Genomic DNA, 19,704 nt, shown 5'->3' on the forward strand with positions numbered 1-19,704 from the left:
ATTAATAGATAATATTGATTTAAAATCTTAGTAATGGTATATTATATGGTATATAATGTTATATAGTATATCTTTTTCTACAATCACATTAATGAACCCGTTGATTTTAGATATCATTCTTTGAAATAATATTTGTAGTTTTAAGTTAGTTATTTAAATAGCGAAGCTATTTCACAGCCTTTTATTATTGCATATTGGTTTTTAGAAACCAATTTAATCACATCATAATAGTCTAATATTTCGATAATAGAATCTTGATGACCCATTAACAATAGGACACCGCCAAAGGGGACAAGATTAGACACGTAAGTAATATTTTTAGTAGAGAAAGAAATTTTATGAAAAAGAGTACGTAAATCAGGGAAAGTGTGGGTGCTCGGAGGAATAGTATGTAGTTCGTCATCTCTCTCGGCTCAGTTCGGCTAGCTTCGCCGCTTATGCAACAGTCCCGCGTCCTGTGCACGTGCTTGCGACCACGTGGACATTGGTCACGTTACGCTGGCCAATATTACTGAAAATGGAATTATTCTTACGTAGCCGCGTAAGCTCGTAACGACAAAACCTATCGGACCCGTAGAGGCCACGATGACCGACACGTGAACATCGCTTTTGGATTGCCGGGTCTTCCCCTACGGGTAAAACTTTTTTCTTCTTTTCTTCGATATTTTCTATTATCGTCCTGTCTATTACGTCCTAACTGTAATTTAACATGCAGTTACATTTGCAAATTGTAAAGCCCGGGAGGAGTTTGTAACAAGCAACGATTGAGAGAGCAGAAGTACGTATGTATTTAGAGCGATGCAATAGTATCGTGGTATTTCGGTATGTTTTGTAGGAACGAAAATTTCACTTTTATTTGCAGTGAAGTGGTTGATGCTGAGGTTTCGAGGTTTCGAGCTTCAGATTTATGGATTTAGGATATGAAAGAAAAGATTTCGAAGATTCCTTTGTACTTTACCCGAAGTAAGAGTAAGAAATAGAAAAATATCTTATATAATACAACAAGGGAGAAGATTACTAATCGATTTTCATGATTCTGGCTATTGTAATAATTCCAGTGTATTATAGTAATTCTACCGTCGATCTAATCTGGTGATCGAATCTACGATTGTAGAATAACGAACGTAGAAATATCGCGGAGAGGGAACGGGTAGTGGATATGTTGAAACGGGATCATGTCGAGAGAAATGTTCGATTGCGCTCACGACATGCGAATGCGGAGCAAAGAACGATATAGTATATGGCGTAGCTAAGACGATAATTATATGCTGAAAGCGTTGCCATTATCTAACCATAACTACTCCTACCTAGATTCCGTACACAATGCGTTTGGATTGGGACCTTTAACAGAGTTTTCGTTGCCCAACGCAGCTGCCCGTCCATGTTGTAATCCAATGAATGAGCTGAATTGTCGTTAACGGTAAATTATAAGACAAGAAGTTATTCAGCTCTGTATGTTCGGGATCTAGTATGTATTAATTCGCCTGTCCCCGATGCATCCTAACGGATCCCCGGATATCGCCCAGTTTCGTTTAATAGCATTGTAATGTCGTCTACTGTCGATATTCGCAGAACGATGAATGAAAGATACTTTTAAGCACGTATTTATGCTTGTTCTTGTGCATAGGATATGCTAAAAAGACACCGTTTGAAGTATGTCAGATCAAGTCAAGTAGCGTAAAAAAAGAATTGGATAATCCATATTAAATAAAAATCGTCAAACTAAGAACAGAACAGAGACGAAGACCATGTATAAATATTATATAAATATTTATATAAATTTGACGATCCGATGGAAACAATGACGCATGCCAAATGTTCCCATATAAACTCCGTAAATATTTATACATAATTTATAGGAACTGAAATCTGATCGCATGTGTTCGACTCTTAAATATTTCCATATCTTCAAATACAAAAGAACAGTTTTATCAAAGAAGCTGGAAGATCGGGAGTTTCGTAGCGTATTTTGCGATTTCTCAGTATTACAACAGTTAACACGAATGGCATAGTCTGTGAAGTAGCGAGAGCCTATTATGTCACAACTCCTAGTTGCAGTGGCAAGGTAGAGACAGACCATGAACCTAAGTGCAGTCAGCACGTTGCATGGTCGCACGTGACTGGTTCTGCGAATGCAGCCTTTTCTACGTTCCTTCTTTCCTTACCTTCCGATCGATTTTCCTCGTCGCGCACGATCGCTGTTTCTGCTTTTTCGTCGATTTTTCCGCAATTTGGAGCAGGATCTTGTCGCATAATTCGCGTACGGAGATTGTCAGTTTACGATATTGAAACTTGATCGCGATAATGCTAAATATTTAATATTGTATCGCATATATTAAATGTTTTAACATATTTTTATATTTCATAATTTTATATTTAACATATTTTAACACATATAGTATATATATATATATATATATATATATATATATATATTATATATATATATATATATATATATATAATCAGAGTTTTCCACACGCGTTTCGATATTTTTCTGAGCCTGTGGCATGTTACAAACTGTAACTATAATTCATTCCGTGCATACGTATTAGCCCAACCGCAGGTAGCAATAAAATCTCACTATCGATGGCGAAGGTATCTCGTAGCATGTATTGGCGAATAATCTTATCTAAATACCAATGAATCGTCGCAATCCGCCAAGGTGGATCAGTTTCCCGCCTCCATCAGCTTGCGTAATCGAATTCCGTTAGTCTCGCTTTCTTCTTCCAACGTCGAGCAATAATATCGGGCACGACGATTAAACGTTCGGGACGACTGAATACGAAGCAGGAAAGGCAGGGAAATCGCCCGAGCCCGGCGAGCGACTACGATGTTTTCGACCCTTAAATCCAATTAACAACGTACCCTTCGGCTCGAGCGCGATAAATAATCGTGACTCCTACCCCTGTGGGATTAAACGCCGTCAGAATTTGTTTCGTATCTGTTTTGTGGCACGAAATACGTTTCTATACTACTACACGACGTCGAACTTTGCGTTGGAGTTCGATTCAATTTCACGCGATGGATTCTCGTTTCGCTGCGTTGTTTCGTAATGTTAGTATCGAGAGTCTCTTGAGTTTAATAGAAGCAAAAAGGGGAAAAGTTCAATGTGAGATTGGGTTAACATGGTTCACGAGGATGTTGTTCTTTTTCTTCTTTCTTATTTACGTTTGCCTATCTTTGAGCAGTTGTTAGAATTTGCTTTCTATTAAAGCTGGTAATTTGTCATAGATGAAAAATGCTGTAACGAAACTTTCCTTCCACTTTTTCCCGATATATTTTTCATCTTTACATTGACACGAGTTTTCTAACCTTTAGAAAACCACGGTACAGTTTTTAGATCTATACATTTCTACAGAATTTTTCTATCAATCTTCGCTATGCCTTTTTTTTTAAAGAGCTTCTTTTTTGATATTTGTAATGAGATATTTTTTATATTTTCGCATATTTCGGGTAACGTGTTGAAGTATCTTTCAAGAAAATCTTTAAACAATTTAAAAAAATTTCCATTTACACTAAAGTTTTTCCATATTAAAATTTTTTTTTTTTTTATTTTTGTTATTTTACAATTTGTCCTTATGGACATTTGGTAAAGTGTTATATCTTATTGGTGAAGAAACAAAAAATAAAATAAAAATAAATATAGCATGTGTGTGGCTACCCCCAGCGGGGTGCTAGCTTCGTTTTTTCTAAGTTATATCTTTTATGTCCATATTTAAATGTACACAAATTTTGTAATTTTTTGAAAATTGTAATACGATCTCTCTATTCTCTACCAATCTATAGTACTTTCACGTGTTTCTTTTGAAGCGAAGTTTCCCAATTTCCAACGCAATGCGCTATCGATCAGATAGGAATTTCGCCAAAGACATTCGGTTGTATAGCAGGAAAATGGGGATTTCGGTTCGTAAAATCGTTCACGGTTCAGATGATACGCCCGACTACAGGCAAGAGTGCTGTTGAGGCACACGTGCGCGCAATTAGTCTAACATAGGGCGCGCGTATGACTCAAGCCAGCAGAAAAGTTGAGCAAGAGGTTGCCTCGGTATCATACAAACGTTTTCCTTTATTGTTCACGCAATATTATATATTTCTTCTTTAAAACAACAATATTTATACACCTTCTTTTTATCATTTTTAATTCAATTTCTATACATGCAATATCAAGTCATTAAAGAATATAATATTTCAAATATATAAAATGACATTTGTAATTATCGGTATAATTGAATAAATAGGATAAAGTTAATAAATAAATCATTGTCATGTATAAATAGTAAAATCAAGATTGGTGTTCAAAATGAATTGAATTTATGAGGGTTCCATTATTATTTTGTTTTACGACCTCGTTTATTCCCTGCTTTGCTCGATGAGCTAACGATGCACTCATCTTCGCTGTCGTCCGAGTTGTTCTCCGAACAATCGCAACCCGAACACGAGCACCAAGATGGCGAACGTCCTGAAATAGTCACGATTTTCCAATCAATCTTGTGCAAATAGATGCTGATCGATTCGTGAGAATTCAAATACAAATAGTAATTCGTTAAGAGTAAAAATCATTTACTCGCCTGATTGAAGAATGAAAATCAAATAAGATGTTATAGATGTAATTTTAAGAAAAGCTTTTTTTTATAAAGGATATGCGGCTATCAGTATTTAGGAAAACTTACTTTTCGTATGTCGAGACTTTTTATTTGTAGATTTGTTCTTCGATGCCGACTTGCATAACAATGCCATTTGTTTCTTTGCTCTTGTCTTACTTCGTCGTTCTTTGCGTGGATTTTTATAGGTGCAGTGACTACGACGAGTACGATCACGCTTTGGACGATCGCAATTTGAACAATCGGAAGATGAACATTCGGAGTCTGAGCTAGATGATGATGTCGAAGAGGAGGAAGAAGTCGATTGTTCTGTGCTGTCCGCCGACTTGATGGTCTTACGGTAACGGTTTGAACTCCATCCGCTGTTTGATTTCTTCTTTGAACTCGAGTTCCTGCAACTGTTTCGCAACTTCTTTTATCCCTTCGTTACTGAACCTCTAATTACCAAAAATTTATTAGTCATTTGCCGAAAATGTTATAGAGCAAAATATTGTGGAATAAAATATCCGTTGAAATATATATGTATAATTTATAAATATGAAGATAATTTTGTTAATTAAATGGACGATCTAAAGATAGAAAAATATTGTTTGTTAAGTTACGTGTACATTTCTCAAACTTTATTCGTGTTTCAAATATTTAGGACGGTAGCTCTGTTAAATCCGCTGTCGTTGTGACGTAAACATTTTTCCTATTTGTTGACGAGTTTCTTACGAGTAGAAGGACGATCGGGCAAAATAGAGTAACATTCACTGTTGGAGAATTTAGCAGAAAATGTTTGTTAAATGTTTCAAAAATTGAACATAAAATATTGTAAAATATTTAAAAATAATTGCATACAACCAAATAATCAACATACAAGCTGCTTGTTAAAACCGGAAAATTCTAACAAAACTTTCTTATTTAGTATTTTATACCGTAAGAGAGCTCTAGCAACGCGGGTGGAATAACAGATTTATAATAGATTAAGTACAAAATAAAAGGAGCAGGAAGCGTTACATTGTACTAAATATCAGGGGGTGTTCTAAGATTTATGGTCAGAAGTGGTGTACAATACGATTATAACATAAAAATGAATACGCATAAGAAACAGTTAGGATTTATATTATTTATTGAACATCTCTCACCTCATTTTATATTTATTACGTTAATGAAGTCGTACAACCGATAATAATTAAATTCGTCGCCGAATTAGGACTTTAAAATGTTATCACGAACACTCACTTACTATATTTATTTATTTATCTTCGTTATTCATTGTTAGTTACCTAGTATATTATAATCGTAATATGTGTCAAAACTGAAATACAGCAAATCAGAGAACGGTAATGATACTCTTTCTTTCTATTCCGACACTCGAATGATTTCCGTTGCAAACTGTTTCGGTTCTTATGTACACAATTCTCACCTTTACTCAAGCCATGTACTTCTTATATATATATATAAGATATATATATAAGATATATATATAAGATATATATATAAGATATATATATAAGATATATTGATATATATGATATATATATAAGATATATTGATATATATGAGATATATATATATATATAAGATATATATATAAGATATATATATAACATATATATATATAAGATATATTGATATATATGAGATATATATATATAAGATATATATATATATAAGATATATTGATATATATGATATATATATATATATATAGGCAATACATCCGCGGTATATTCAAATTTCAAATACATTCGATATTTGCTTTCGATTGAATATTTAAACGAAAAGAAGAATATAATAATGGATTAAAAAATGATTTACGCGTGAACTATTGCGTGTAATATATACGCCATACGAAGGTTATCTGCATTTCTAAAAGTAATCAAACTCTCTGTTTAATCTTTTGCAAATTTTCAAATGTTTCTCCTCGAAGTTCATTGCAACTATCTAGTATACGAATCGTCGATCGACGTAAGTTATCACGGTGAAATGATCGAAGATCGGTACAGTTAGTGCAAAATTCCCGGTCATGTGGAAAACGTGCTTGTACTTAGTTATGCAAGCGAACAATGACGCAATTCCGATCGGATCGCGCTCGTTACTGAACCGATCCCTGGGAAATCTTGAATTACACGCTTTATACGCGGCTAGAGGAGCTGAAAGGGCGACCACTGCACCGTCACGTTAATTTCTTCGTTTCTATCGATAACCGGTCTGGCCTTGCTCCACTCGGTTTATGATTCTGAAAGCACGATATGATACCGAGTTATGGTATATATCACATTGTAAGAATTCTATTCGATTTTCGAACAGGAGCTTATTATGTGCAACCTACGGGAACTATTATAACGATTATACGATAGATTGGATATACAAATTTATGCAAACTTATAGTTTTCTCAATGTAGTCTAAAAAATAGAACCTAGATAGCCAATTGTTTTACTTATTAAATATTATAACGGATACTATATTTTGTATAAAGGTGATAACAATATCCATAATGAAACCTTGCGAGATGCCCTAATCTCTGCTAAATAGTTAAACAAACAAGGCGCAAAGTTCGATAATTCTGCTAAGAATAGTCACATACACATGGAAATGGGAAACAAAGTTGAGGTGTACTTTAGTGGGATTGCCGAGGGGTGACTCGACCTCCTTAAGGCGCGTGAACGAGGGTGTTAGAAGTTTATGGATGAGGGGAATGACGTGACTCAGCCTCGAGGATGACGTAAGAAAGTAAGGGACCAAAAGGGGATCAGGAGAACATCCCACAAACTCGTATCTTTAAAAACCTTTTCCGCTTTCGAGCCGCACTCGAGCATATGCTGATTTGAAAATACGCCCTGAGTCAGTTTCTTAACTTGCTACAATAACCGGCAATCAGATTTACATAAAACTTTACCTTTGAGAATGAATTCGATGTGAAAGGGAACCGATCCGTCTTCGTGTGACATTTTGCCTGTCGTTGCTTTCATTTACTACCACGTTGTTCACTCTTGCTCTCGTTCCAATTTCCTAACCAAGCATGGAGACATTAAGATATTCAAGAGTCTACAGTCTAGAACTTTTAAAAGATCGATTTCTCTGCACACGATGGCTATAAGAAGTATTCGCACGCTATTATATTTATTATGAACGCTCGAAAAATTAATGTTGTCAGAAAAGTTACGCCTTCTAACAAGGGATGAAACTTTAATAGTCAAAGTGGAAAATCAACAGAAATGTACTTATCTATCCTCCTGTGATCTTCATATGTTATCTAATACTTGGACCAGCGTTTTATTCGCCTTTCAAAGAGAAACGCGATACTAAATGGAGAAACTCGATGTCACTAAGCATCGAGAATCCCCATGAGTCTCCGGCCGATTGTGAACGATTTCGTTTCCCGATGGTGAACAGAGAACGAAAGCGTGTGGAGGTACATTCTGTCGCCGGCGAACAGGTACAATGGAATTAGCTGGGACAGGTTAACGGATAATGGAAATATCGGGCCATTGTCGCATCGATCTTCAATCTGTCACGCGGCGCGGACGTCAAAACGCGAGACAAAGCGATCGCGTCTCTGCGAATGACAGCCACGGATGTATGTATGAATGGACGTCGCGTGCCATTATAATGGACATTCCAGGCCGGCATTCCGCAAAGTGTCCGGAACAAGTGGGGGTAGCGTAGAGGGCGAGGACACTCGTTCGTAGAACTGTCCTCTTTCGTTCGATCCAACTGCTTACTTCTTCCATTCTGATGTAGTATTAAACTGAATTGCATGCAACGGCAACAAAGAAATTTTCGATTCGACTATTCGAGGAATGAGAAGAGTTTCGACGATACAAATAACGTTAGGACAGCAAATAATGAATTACGTATAATGATAAAAAGGTCAGCGTACAGACATTAAGAAGGAAAATTGTAGCAATAACGAAGACGCTAGGATATCAAAATGAAGGTTCCAGTAACAAAGAATAAGTATAAAGTATGAGAAGTATACAAAGGAAAAAAGTGAATTTCGAGAGTTAACTTCCTCGTTAATATTCTCGAAACTGAAAGCGTTTTCGGTATACGAATCAACGCTGGTTCTATCAACAAGAAGAATATATACTCGTTAACTTAAAAATTTTCGTGCAATTAATCGCGATACAATGCACAGGAATGGAAATAAAAATGACTTTATGTTGTGAAAATGCGTATAGTTTTGGATAATGCAACATGTACGTTAATAACGGCGAATGTATCAAGCGATATTCAACTTTAATTTCAATTTCATCCTTCGTTTCACAAGCACGACAATCCGTCCATTTACATCTTCGTTAACGTATTCACAATCAGAGACTCATTGGTGTTCGGAGAAGTAGAATTTCCCAAAATCAACGAAGACGCTTTCGCGGTCGATTGAAAGATCCCGTCAGAATCCGATTAACAAGAACTGTTTTTCGCCTGGAGATTTTTCAGTTCGAACCGAGCCGAATCCATGCTGGATTCCTGGTGAACGGAGTCCTTTGAGAAGTGGCTGAGCATCAAAGGACTTTCTTATGCGTTTACGTGGAACTCGGTAATAGGAAGATGACGTTTATGAGACGGGCGGTGCAACAAGAAAACGCGAGCTATCTTTATCTCCAGCAGACGCTCTTGCATCCGGTCGCTCTTTTCATTCGTTCCCTGTCGTTCCTTCTCTTCCATCATCGTCCTCGTTCCTTTCGTTTCTACCACGTCCCTCGCGTCGTTGTCGCTTCTTTTGGATCTTCGGCACCCAGACGATTTATTTTCCTTCTTTCTTTCAGTCCCTTTGGAAAGTTCAGCCCACCTGCAGAATCTGTGTTCTAGAATTAAACTCAACTTAATTTCAGTTGCATGAAATTTTATAAAATATTTTACGCAATTACATGAGATATTCCATCGTCGAAATGCGGATGCGTACTTCAGGATTAAATTTCATTTAACCTCGAGCCGATTAAATTTTTATTAAAAATTCCTTGAATTTTTAATCACAAAAATTGTTCGTCTGGGATTAAGAAAGTGTAGGTGTTAGTTGATAATAAAGGTGAAAGACAGAATTCGGAATGGAACAAGCTCATTTGCATTATTCCTACATTAGAGTGTTTACACGATCGGTAAGTTTATTCTTGAGTTCATTCTTGCTCCATCTGTCGACGTATACGGGACTCCCTTCGATGCGGTAACATTTCGTTTTCTTATCGAAGAATTTGTATCATTATTAAGCAACATTATTTATATAAGGTTTTATCTCTGAGTGCGACAAACATGCTCGGCGAGAATTACATTTGTTATCAATATTACATAACTGTACGGAAGAATTATCGTAATCGTTGTACGTAACACGTTTTACCCGCTAGTGAATAAACAGAACTGAAAACATTTTTAAAAAGAAGGGCTTAAATGCTCCCAAAAGATCTTTCTTGAAATAACCGCGTATATGAGAACATAAGTTCCGATATCGATGATCGTCCACGTAAGTATTTACTGTTTCGATCCACAGGAAATGAAATCGAAACAACTATGATATGTATATACAATATACAGTAACAAATACATATTCGAAATTTTTAACTTTTTCATTTCCTTTGCAATCTTTCTCCGAAGCAAAGGATAATAAAATAAAAGGAGACACGCGTTGCTGATTGGAAATGGATTATGATTATATATGATATATATAACTAATATATATATTAATTAATTATGATATGTATGTACAATATACAGTAACAAATACATATTCGCAATTTTTAACTTTTACATTTCCTTTGCAATCTTTCTCCGAAGCAAAGGATAATAAAATAAAAGAAGACACGCGTTGCTGATTGGAAATGGATTATGAAATGGATTATATATGAATGAATTTGTTACACGATCTAGTGGAACATAAAAATTGCCTTCAAGGATATAGGGTATACAATGGTGTATACAAAATTAGAGATTTCAAAATATTTATCCTGTACCAAAATAAAAATTCACTTCAATTCAATATGATTTCAATATGATGATATTGATGTAAATATCTCAGTATGCGTCGTGAAGAAAAAATGTCATTGAAAATACTCAAAATGACAACATTCATTATTATAAAAAAAAAAAAGAAAGGAGAAAGCAAGTAGTCCATCCTGAATAATTATACGCGGGACATTTCTTCCCCAATAGTCCCTTTTATCGAACGCGGTGTCGCGTTTTGATCGTACACGCTACGGGCCATTCACTTTCGTTTCGTCGGGGTGGTTGCACGATGCGTCGCGCGACGCAGAGAGGGTTGAAGCGGCTGGCGCAGTCGCGCTGACCGTTGTCCGGCCGCTAGATCGCGGATTATCCTCGCACCTGCACGATCGCGAGGAGCAAGACAGCGGTGTGAACGAAAAAGAGGGAGAGTTGCAGTCTGGTGAACCTGCTGGAAAAGACAATCAAACAAGATAAGGGGATCACGAGTTGCAAACGGGGAGTCCAGTGAGTAATACATCCACCCACTTTCAACCAAGTATACTGAACCAACGAACTGTTACGATGAAAAACAAGTTAGGAATAACTATTGAAATTGTCAATGCAAACGATTGGTGAATTAATATTAATATTAATATATCGGTTATTTAGTTCGAAGTTTATATTCTCCAAATGATAATTAACGTTGGTAATTTTTCCTGATTGAACATAACATGGCGAGAATATTTAATTTACATAGCACTATATCTTTCCATCGTTCGAAAATGTCGATTTAAGGGTGGGAGACAAAGTTACGAATCATAATATAGGTTAAATGGAAAGAAACGAACGAGCAGGTGTTCAATACACGGAATCAGAAGCTCGCTGCATAATTAATAGTTTGCGGCGATCTTCGTGACAATCGGAAGTTACCGATCGATAGTTACGAATGATTTTTCGTTACCCTGTATGTCATTAAAAATTCTTCGTAGTTTGTATCAGTTTCCAATTCATAGTATGCAAAAGTTGAAATCGTGTACCCTTTACGTCTTGAAGGTACCCTAAAGTCCAAACTATCGTTTTTATAGAAACATTGCTTTCAACTGAATACGCTTTGGTATCGAAATTTCCTTAAAAATACTATTTTTAGGGACCCTAACTGCTATTAATATATATCCTGAAGAATATAAAAGTTTGTGTTTAACGTATGTTTTTACGAGCCGACAAATGTAAAAGATATATATGCTTGGCATACGTGTTATTAAAACAGTCTAGAAGTAAAATCAAAGTAACAGTAAAAGATAGAAATCACATAATTCTGAACATGGAGGGTTATGCTGTTTATTATTCTTGAAAATTTCCAAGTCCTGCTGGTATTCGCCGAATCACTCAGAGAATGTCAATAGCCATAATTTTTATCGTGGAAACTTTCCTCAGAACCTTTTACTGTCAACTTCTTCGAGCCACCCACTCCAACCGCGCCACCCCTGTTTAGGAAAGTAGGAAACGCGAGCAACGTAAATTATCGAGTCGCGTAAACGTACCGGGTCGCGGTAGAGTAGATATTATGACGTTCGCGAAACTCATGCCAACCCGTAACGTCCATCCTAAACGTGCACATTCTCAAGGGATCGTGTCGAGGTCGCAACAAGTCACTCGAGTGTGCTCAAGACCGACGATCCTGGCATTGACTCTCCGTCTCTGGAGGCACCGTGTATTATTTAACGCGCGGTAGATCAATGGCGTCTTATGGATCGGCCGGACGGTGGTTTTCCGCGATGGCGCGTAGTGTTTTCGCGATGGCGACGCACTTGACCACGACTACTCGACCAGCAACCTGGAACACCGCACGAAGTCAACGTTGATCCTGAACTCACGAATCCTGAAATAAACTTGCAAAAGACAGGATGCTAGCGAGTTTCAGGCGCGTGTTCAAGTGTTCCCTGCCAACGTGTCGCAATTTCCACTTTCCAGGGATGGAGAAGGCAGAGTCCTCCAACGAGGACGATAGCAATACCGAGCTGGAGGACCGGGATCCCAACAGCTTGAACAAACACCTTCAGGTACGTTGTTGATAAAACGTCGTTTATTGTGGTTCTTTTATTCTTATCGTGGTATTTATATTGGTTCTGCGAGAGAAAAATTGGGAAATAAAACACTGGAAGAAATTCTTACTTTTTTATTCAAAATTTTTGTTTTTTATTTACTGGTGATATTTACAAATACATTGTCAGCATTTTATTTACTAAAGAAATAGATTTTAAATAGACACTGTTTTGCCTACTAAATATTTAAATAGTTTTTATACTTTTGCATATCGTATCCGCGCATTCTGTGCATTTTTGCACCATTAAATGTCCTGTAAATTCATAAAGATGCCCGGTATAGCTACAAAGATCAAATTATAAATGTTTCATTACAAATTTTTCTCGCATATAAATTTCGGCTTATTATGCGAATAAAAACTAACAAATAATAGAGAAAATTTGTGAACTATTATATGAACTCTAGTTATATGAACTATTTATTTTCAAATAAGTTAAAATAAACGGACTGTAACTGCTCCTGTTAGGGTGTTTTAAGTTTTAGGGTTAAAATGTTAATTTATTTATGAGCGTCGTATTGGAGAATCAAAGGAGTAGAAAGATAGAGAGACCTGATAATTTATTTATGAGAAGAATACGTTTTTTTTATCGAGATAAGTGTCGTGATTACGAATTAAACACGCGAACTTGAGTACGGGGAAGTACGTATACATACAGTAACCTTGGCATTTAAAAAAAGCTGCTTGTCGTAGTTTGTAGAACATCTCGACTTACTCTAGAACTTTTAAAAATATCGTTCAACGAATTCTAAATGAACGAAGCAGTAAAAAGCAGGGAAAAGTGAAAGAGTCAGAAAGGCAGTAAAATGAAATTCTAGCTTAAAATTTGGAATATATGTCGTTAAGAAAGCGTTTGTAACGATTACTGTTATAATACAGGTGATGTGGGATGATGTGATCGGGGAACCGGAAGGAATACGCAGTCCGGAGTGCGCGTGGCGTCTAAGCGGTCACTGTTTCCGGTTGTCCAGAAGCTGCTGTTACGTGTTTCTCTCGGTCCTCGTATCTCCTTTACTCGCCCTTTGCTTCGGTTTTACGTTTGCCTGCCTCGCGTTTCAGGTGAGTCGTCGACCTTTTTCTCTATTTTCTAATCGATCAGTGCTACCCACCGTTCTTAGCCTCTCTACACAATACAACCATTATACGAACATTATCGCGATGCTTACGATTATTTTCGTTTCTCAGCCTATTGGAAATGTAGGTCGTCGCTTTACTATCGACTTCCAGTGAAAGAATTTCTTTCTTTCGATATTATTTTGTACAAAGATTTCTTGGAAGTTTCGTTATTTTTTTTTTTCAAGCACACGTTTATACAATACTTAATATATCAACACATTGATGTACGGACCATGAAAACTAGTATTTTTTAATTACAATAAATGTACAAGGCAGTCGAAAATTTCTTTGCGCAATTCGGTTTTTAATTTGTCAGTTGATGGGTAGAGATATTGGAATGTGTCCCGAGTGCAAGGGGTAAATAAAATTTTAATGATGTTTTTAACGATGTTTTCGATGTACATATCTTATTTTTCTTATTTGATCTACATATCTTATTTGTAAGTATCCTAATGCTTATGAACGGGAGTGTACTATATTTTGAAAATTTGTATTATTGCCCGCTTGTCACTAACAATTTGCCACTAAATTATAAAAATAATATTTAGTTGCAAGAAAAGAGATTAATAGATGGAAATTTTTAGCATATATGGTGTCTGGCGCCATGCCTCCGCGTTTGGAAGATCAGCTGCGCGGCGACAAGGAATTTTCTCAGTGCTGTGACACACGCCATCGTGAAACCAGTTATGGAATCCCTCGGCTATCTGTTTCACAATATTCGGGTGTATAATCAGAAGTTACCGGATGGTTCAGCACAAAAAGACGATATTCTCGTTGTATAAGATCGGATCATAAAACGATAAAGTTTTGCATTCGTAAATCATCGAAGTGCCTTTTAAATCAATCAGCAACAATCGGCATAAAGCATTCCACGAAACAAATCGCTTTTCTTAACTTTCTCCGTCAGTCCATTCTTCGTTTTTCAACCTGCAATCGTTTCTCATGTTTCCACTTCGTGATCGCAGTTTTAATTGTTTACGATGTAGAATTGTCAGTAGCACGATTCTCGTTAATATTTGATCATTAGATCTATATATCTATTGTTATAAAGTTTTATAAATAAAATATACTCTATGAAGAACACCTGTTGCAAGTCAATCAATCGATCAACGATTAAATCAATTGTTTAACCATTTCAGAACCGAATTTCTTTTTAATCTATGCGAAAACCCGTTCGTTGTCGATTATAAATAATAAAATCACATTTTTTCAAATTTTTAAAATTCGTATTGAGAAATTTTCACGGTTACGCCGATTTTAAATTTAAATTTCCCGCCAAATAGCGGTGATCATTCTTACTAATCATATTATCAAGATTACAAATCAGATTTTTATTGTTATTTTATATTAGTAAACAACGTTTCGATAAAAAATTTAATAGAACGAACAAAAGTGGAGGATGAGTGTGATTAATTTGGTATCTTTAAGTAAGGTCGAGTTAATGTCAGAGATAAGTTTGTTAGTTCAAGCTACTCGCTGAGGTCAACAAGTCAGTTTCCTTCGAGTCGACTAGGAATATGGCAGACTTCACGCGAAGCTTTTTATTTCTATCGAGATGCTGTCGATTTTCTTGTGCAACTCCTTCGAGACGTATCCTTCGTTTATTTTATGCAAGTACAATTACGCCTCTGACAGTGAGAGAAGATAATTATCTACAATTTTTCCTTCAATGGAAATGTTCTATTCTTTATCATGTATATCGTTTGTGTTATTTACTGTTATTATTCTTAATAAACGATTCAACTTACCAGAGTTTTCAGTGTCGTTTGCAGTCAAAGGAAAGCGTAAGTCCTTTTTTTTTATTATTTTGCCATTTTCACTTTGCTTTTACTTTTATTCGTGTCTCGTCGATCGCTTTCGCAGTCTGGAAATTTTGTAGTTAGTTACCAGGTGGCAGCACGCGTCGGAAATAGAGATTTCATGTTGTCCGACGGAAATATGTACATATACATTTGAATACAGAAAAAGATATCTACTAAACATAAGTAAATACATTATTCTTTATCTATTCTGAAGGGTTTGAAAATAGGAACAATAACTCGAATTCATATTCGAACAAGAAGTTCACAATGAAAGAAAACACATCTTTTAATTCATGAACTAGAACCTTCGGTAAAATGTAGAACATGTTTTATTAATTATGTCATCAAAAAACACCTATGCTACATTGCAAAATACATTATACAAAATATTCGATCAAAATTTCGAAAATTCGTTGCAGACAGATCCGAAGACAGTATCGAGAAATAACGTAAAACTTTCTTCTCTCGAAGTTCCTGCTCGCTAAAACTTCATCAAAAATTCAAATTTTGTCGAATATATTTGATACGATATTCACGTATATAAAACTTTAAGAAAATGAAAAATTCAAAACATTATTTATCCAAATGGGAAGAGATGTTAGATTTGTAAATAAAAGAGTTAACACTTTTAAACTATCGACAAATTTACTATTTTATATAATAATTTGAAATTGTAAATGATTCAAGTGATTAATTTTTATTACTATCTCCCATAAAACGAAACAGCCACTTTCAATTGGCAAGATCCATTCGATCTGGAATCTCAGCTCACGCAGGATGAGATTCTGGTGAGAGACCAGTTTCGATCTTATTGCCGTGAAAGACTTTTGCCTCGTGTACTCGAGGCGAACCGCAAGGAAATCTTTCACAAAGAGATCATAAGGGAAATGGGTGAATTGGGTGCACTGGGTTGTACTATGAAAGGGTACGGCGCTGCTGGCGTTTCCTCCGTAGCCTATGGTCTCTTAACGAAGGAAGTCGAGGCTGTGGATAGCGGATATAGATCTGCTCTGTCGGTACAATCGTCTTTGGTTGCTGGCGCTATTTATGAACATGGGAATGAGGAGCAGAAGCAACGGTTTTTGCCAAAATTGGGTACGTTTGAGATTAAGGAATACAAAAATTAAGATTAAGTATGAAAAGGAGCGACGTGAATGATGAAAATTGCTGCTTTGTGGGTTCTGAATGGAAAGAATATTTCGTAGGAATAATGATGTACAATAATGATAGCGCATAATAATGATGGATGCTGATTGTCTCTATTAAGCGACTCCTTGTAGAATTGTTTCTACGATCGAAAAGAGTATCTATGATTATTGAGGCACCATAAACAGAAGTGTCTTCTGCAATGAAATAGCCGACTTTCCTGATTACTTTCAGTGTCTGGTGAATTCATCGGTTGTTTCGGCCTAACCGAGCCCAATCATGGAAGCGATCCAGGCTCCATGGAGACCAAGGCAACGTACGATTCCGATAGGAAGGTCTATAAACTCAATGGAAGTAAAACATGGTCAGTCAATTTTCCGCAGAAAAATGTAGAACTGAATTTCCATATGTTTTCAGTTGCTTTTCAAAAAAAAAAATTAATAAATTTTATTGCGATACAAGAGACGCGCTGTTCGCTAGAAAACCAGCTTCCAAACTTTTAGAAGCACTCTTCTTAAATAATTTCATTAAATTTAGGATCACAAACTCTCCGATCGCCGATATACTAATCATCTGGGCCAAATGCGAAGATGGTGTCATTAGGGGGTTCATCGTCGAGAGGAAGGACAACGAGAAGGGTCGACTGTCTACTCCAAAAATCGAAGGCAAATTCTCGTTAAGAGCCTCCGTCACTGGTATGATCCTGATGGACAACGTGGAGGTGCCTGCAGAGAATCTACTTCCAAATGCCCAGGGTCTCAAAGTAGGTATGACAGGAGAAGATATGAGTAAAGAAGAATTTACACTTTTATAATACGTGTGCATCGCGAGTGATACACAAATGAACATAGCACAATGAATATGGAAGATAAAATAGAGAAATACTCTATAGATTACTATCTACCGTATAAATTAACGGGTCAATGATTGAATTCGTCTCAGTGGTTTTCAAAATATCCATTGAATCAGTTTGAATTGAGCCATAAGTTTAAATCTTTATAGAAGAAAGTCTAAAGTCTTAGAAACGAGAAAAATATGTTAACCTCGTGAAGCAAACATAGAGGCTATCTCTATTTCTATTATATGGGATAAAAAGAAATCGATTTAAGGCGTAGACGTCACTTATGAAGAAATATTCGTATAGGGACCGTTCGTTTGTCTGAACAACGCTCGATACGGAATCGGATGGGGAGCTTTGGGTGCTGCTGAAACCTGCTTGAACACCGCCAGATCGTATACTCTGGAAAGGAAGCAATTTAACAGGCCGCTAGCTGCTAACCAATTAGTGCAAAAAAAACTGGCCGACATGATGTGTGACATCGCGTTCAGTCTTCAGGCTTGCCTGAGGGTGGGCAGGTTGAAGGACGAGGGCAAGTAAGGGCTGTATGGTAATTTTTCATCAAATAGGGTGCAAGTTCCGAACATCAATTGATAGAGCGCGAATTAGGTTGCTGATACATAATTAATGAATAAGTTAATTAACAATTAAATCAATAATTAATTAATAAAATAATAATTAATAATTAGTTCAGAAGAAAAGTGAAGAAGTCTGTTAATTAATTAGCGTTAGATCGCTTGACTATATTTTTATAAATATAATTATGTATGCTAGAGCGACACCGGAAATGATCTCTATGATAAAGAAGAATTCTGCTATGAAATCCCTGGAAATCGCGAGAGTTGCCAGAGAGATGTTAGGTGGCAATGGAATATCGGATGAGTATCATGTTATCAGACATGTAATAAATTTAGAAAGCGTTATTACCTACGAAGGTATGTAAAGGAGAGAGGACTGTTTGAAAGTAATATTTATATAATATTACATCTTTTGACAAAGGATAAAAGACTATAGTTTAATACCGTTTGTCGCAGGTACGGACGATATCCATACTTTGATACTTGGAAAAGCTATTACTGGTATGCAAGCCTTCTCTGCGTAAACAGTGAATGCAGAACAGTGAATCAACCAAAAAATGTTCATTCATTATATAATTACACTCTTTTTACACAAATTACATATTTGATGTTTTAATAACAATTTTTTTTAATAAAATTTGATAAAAGAACAAGGACATAAAGGATTATTAAAAAAAGAGAAAGAAAATGAAACGAAACAGAGGACGATTGAGTTAGTAAAAAGAACTTAAAAGATCGTAGATGATTCGAATTGTTTTAGTGAAGTTTGGTTTCAGGTTTCTCTTAATTTTTATTTCGACGCTATCGAATTGCACATTATTCATCCTCCTCGTTCTTCTGTTCGATAGTTAAAAGGGAGCGTAAAACAACAAACGAGCTTCACCTAAAGATCGGTTGTTCAACAAGGGCGTGCCACAACACAAGCGACTCCGATTAATCATAAATAAATTAAGTTTAATTGCTAAGTAATAAAACGTTAATTACATATGTCAATGATAATTAATTTAAGTACAACACACGTCTCGTGCAAAAGTGTAAAGAAGTTTCTTTTTCGTGCTACACTCAATTACCATTTTTTTTATTTTTTTTTGTGTTTTTTATCTTTATCTTGTTTGTTTTGGTTTATTTGGTTTGGTTTGGATTGGTTTGACTCTCGCCTCGATATATGGTTTTTTTTACCTCTTTCCTTCATTTTTTCTCATCCTTCTATGTCTGTGTATGCGTGTACTTATGTCCCTGTATCACTGTGTGTACGGTACTTTTCTCTTTTTCTCTTTAAATGGTTCTCGACTACAATAAGCTCTTGGTAAAACGTAGTAACATCGTAGTTTACAGTAGTTTACAATCGCCCTCCGACCCGCCAGAACTTGTGTGTCTCTATTACATAGTTACACGTTTTCGCATGCTGCAATCGAATTTCCCGCTCGATCATTCGATCTCCATTCCTTCCCCTCTTTCACGTTGCCTGCTATTTCTTTCGTCTATCTTTTCTATATTTAATCAATAGCAAATGAAAAGATCGAACTTTTTCGTAAGTTTGTTTAACAATTACGGTAGCATCGATTCCACTGGATTCTCGATCTCTGGATCGGTCGATCGACGAGCGGATGCTAA

General features: G+C 36.1%; 3 protein-coding genes and 1 long non-coding RNA gene across 7 annotated transcripts in view; 3 read left to right on the top strand and 1 right to left on the bottom strand.

Moving 5' to 3' along the window:
- The window catches only part of LOC132906741 (caveolin-3-like), a 165,073-nt gene extending 150,249 nt beyond the window's left edge, over positions 1–14,824 (top strand). For 2 of the 4 annotated variants that reach the window (XM_060959209.1, XM_060959208.1), the window contains exons 2-4: positions 12,481–12,569; positions 13,490–13,669; positions 14,311–14,824. In XM_060959209.1, coding sequence (XP_060815192.1) covers positions 12,483–12,569; positions 13,490–13,669; positions 14,311–14,508 — 465 coding nt within the window. In that variant the 5' untranslated portion in view covers positions 12,481–12,482 and the 3' untranslated portion in view covers positions 14,509–14,824. Of the gene's footprint in view, positions 1–10,603; positions 11,035–11,878; positions 12,570–13,489; positions 13,670–14,310 lie in introns of those variants that run through there. The other 2 variants (XM_060959207.1, XM_060959204.1) reach the window with 2 other exon arrangements.
- Positions 1–19,704, bottom strand: part of LOC132906722 (one cut domain family member 2-like) — a 262,308-nt gene that overhangs the window by 158,835 nt on the left and 83,769 nt on the right. The gene's annotated exons all lie outside the window — the stretch shown is intronic.
- LOC132907331 (uncharacterized) lies at positions 248–940 on the top strand. Its single transcript, XR_009658151.1, has 3 exons — positions 248–635; positions 716–778; positions 863–940. It is a non-coding gene; the product is annotated as an uncharacterized LOC132907331 (long non-coding RNA).
- Positions 15,091–19,109, top strand: LOC132906734 (glutaryl-CoA dehydrogenase, mitochondrial). The gene is made up of 8 exons (XM_060959195.1): positions 15,091–15,316; positions 15,478–15,510; positions 16,255–16,623; positions 16,909–17,038; positions 17,212–17,437; positions 17,819–18,048; positions 18,287–18,447; positions 18,547–19,109. Exons 1-8 carry the CDS (start codon positions 15,244–15,246, stop codon positions 18,612–18,614), a joined length of 1,290 nt encoding a protein of 429 aa, XP_060815178.1. The 5' UTR covers positions 15,091–15,243; the 3' UTR covers positions 18,615–19,109.

Source organism: Bombus pascuorum, chromosome 5 (genome assembly GCF_905332965.1).
Source record: "Bombus pascuorum chromosome 5, iyBomPasc1.1, whole genome shotgun sequence".
NCBI classification, from domain to species: domain Eukaryota; kingdom Metazoa; phylum Arthropoda; class Insecta; order Hymenoptera; family Apidae; genus Bombus; species Bombus pascuorum.

Bases quoted from the DNA above. Each gene is read 5' to 3' on its own strand.
- LOC132906734 (XM_060959195.1), top strand. From the start codon at position 15,244: ATGGCAGACTTCACGCGAAGCTTTTTATTTCTATCGAGATGCTGTCGA. The intron at 15,511-16,254 runs GTAAGTCCTTTT...AAAACGAAACAG, and splicing joins GTTTGCAGTCAAAGGAAAGC to CCACTTTCAATTGGCAAGAT. The intron at 16,624-16,908 runs GTACGTTTGAGA...GATTACTTTCAG, and splicing joins ACGGTTTTTGCCAAAATTGG to TGTCTGGTGAATTCATCGGT.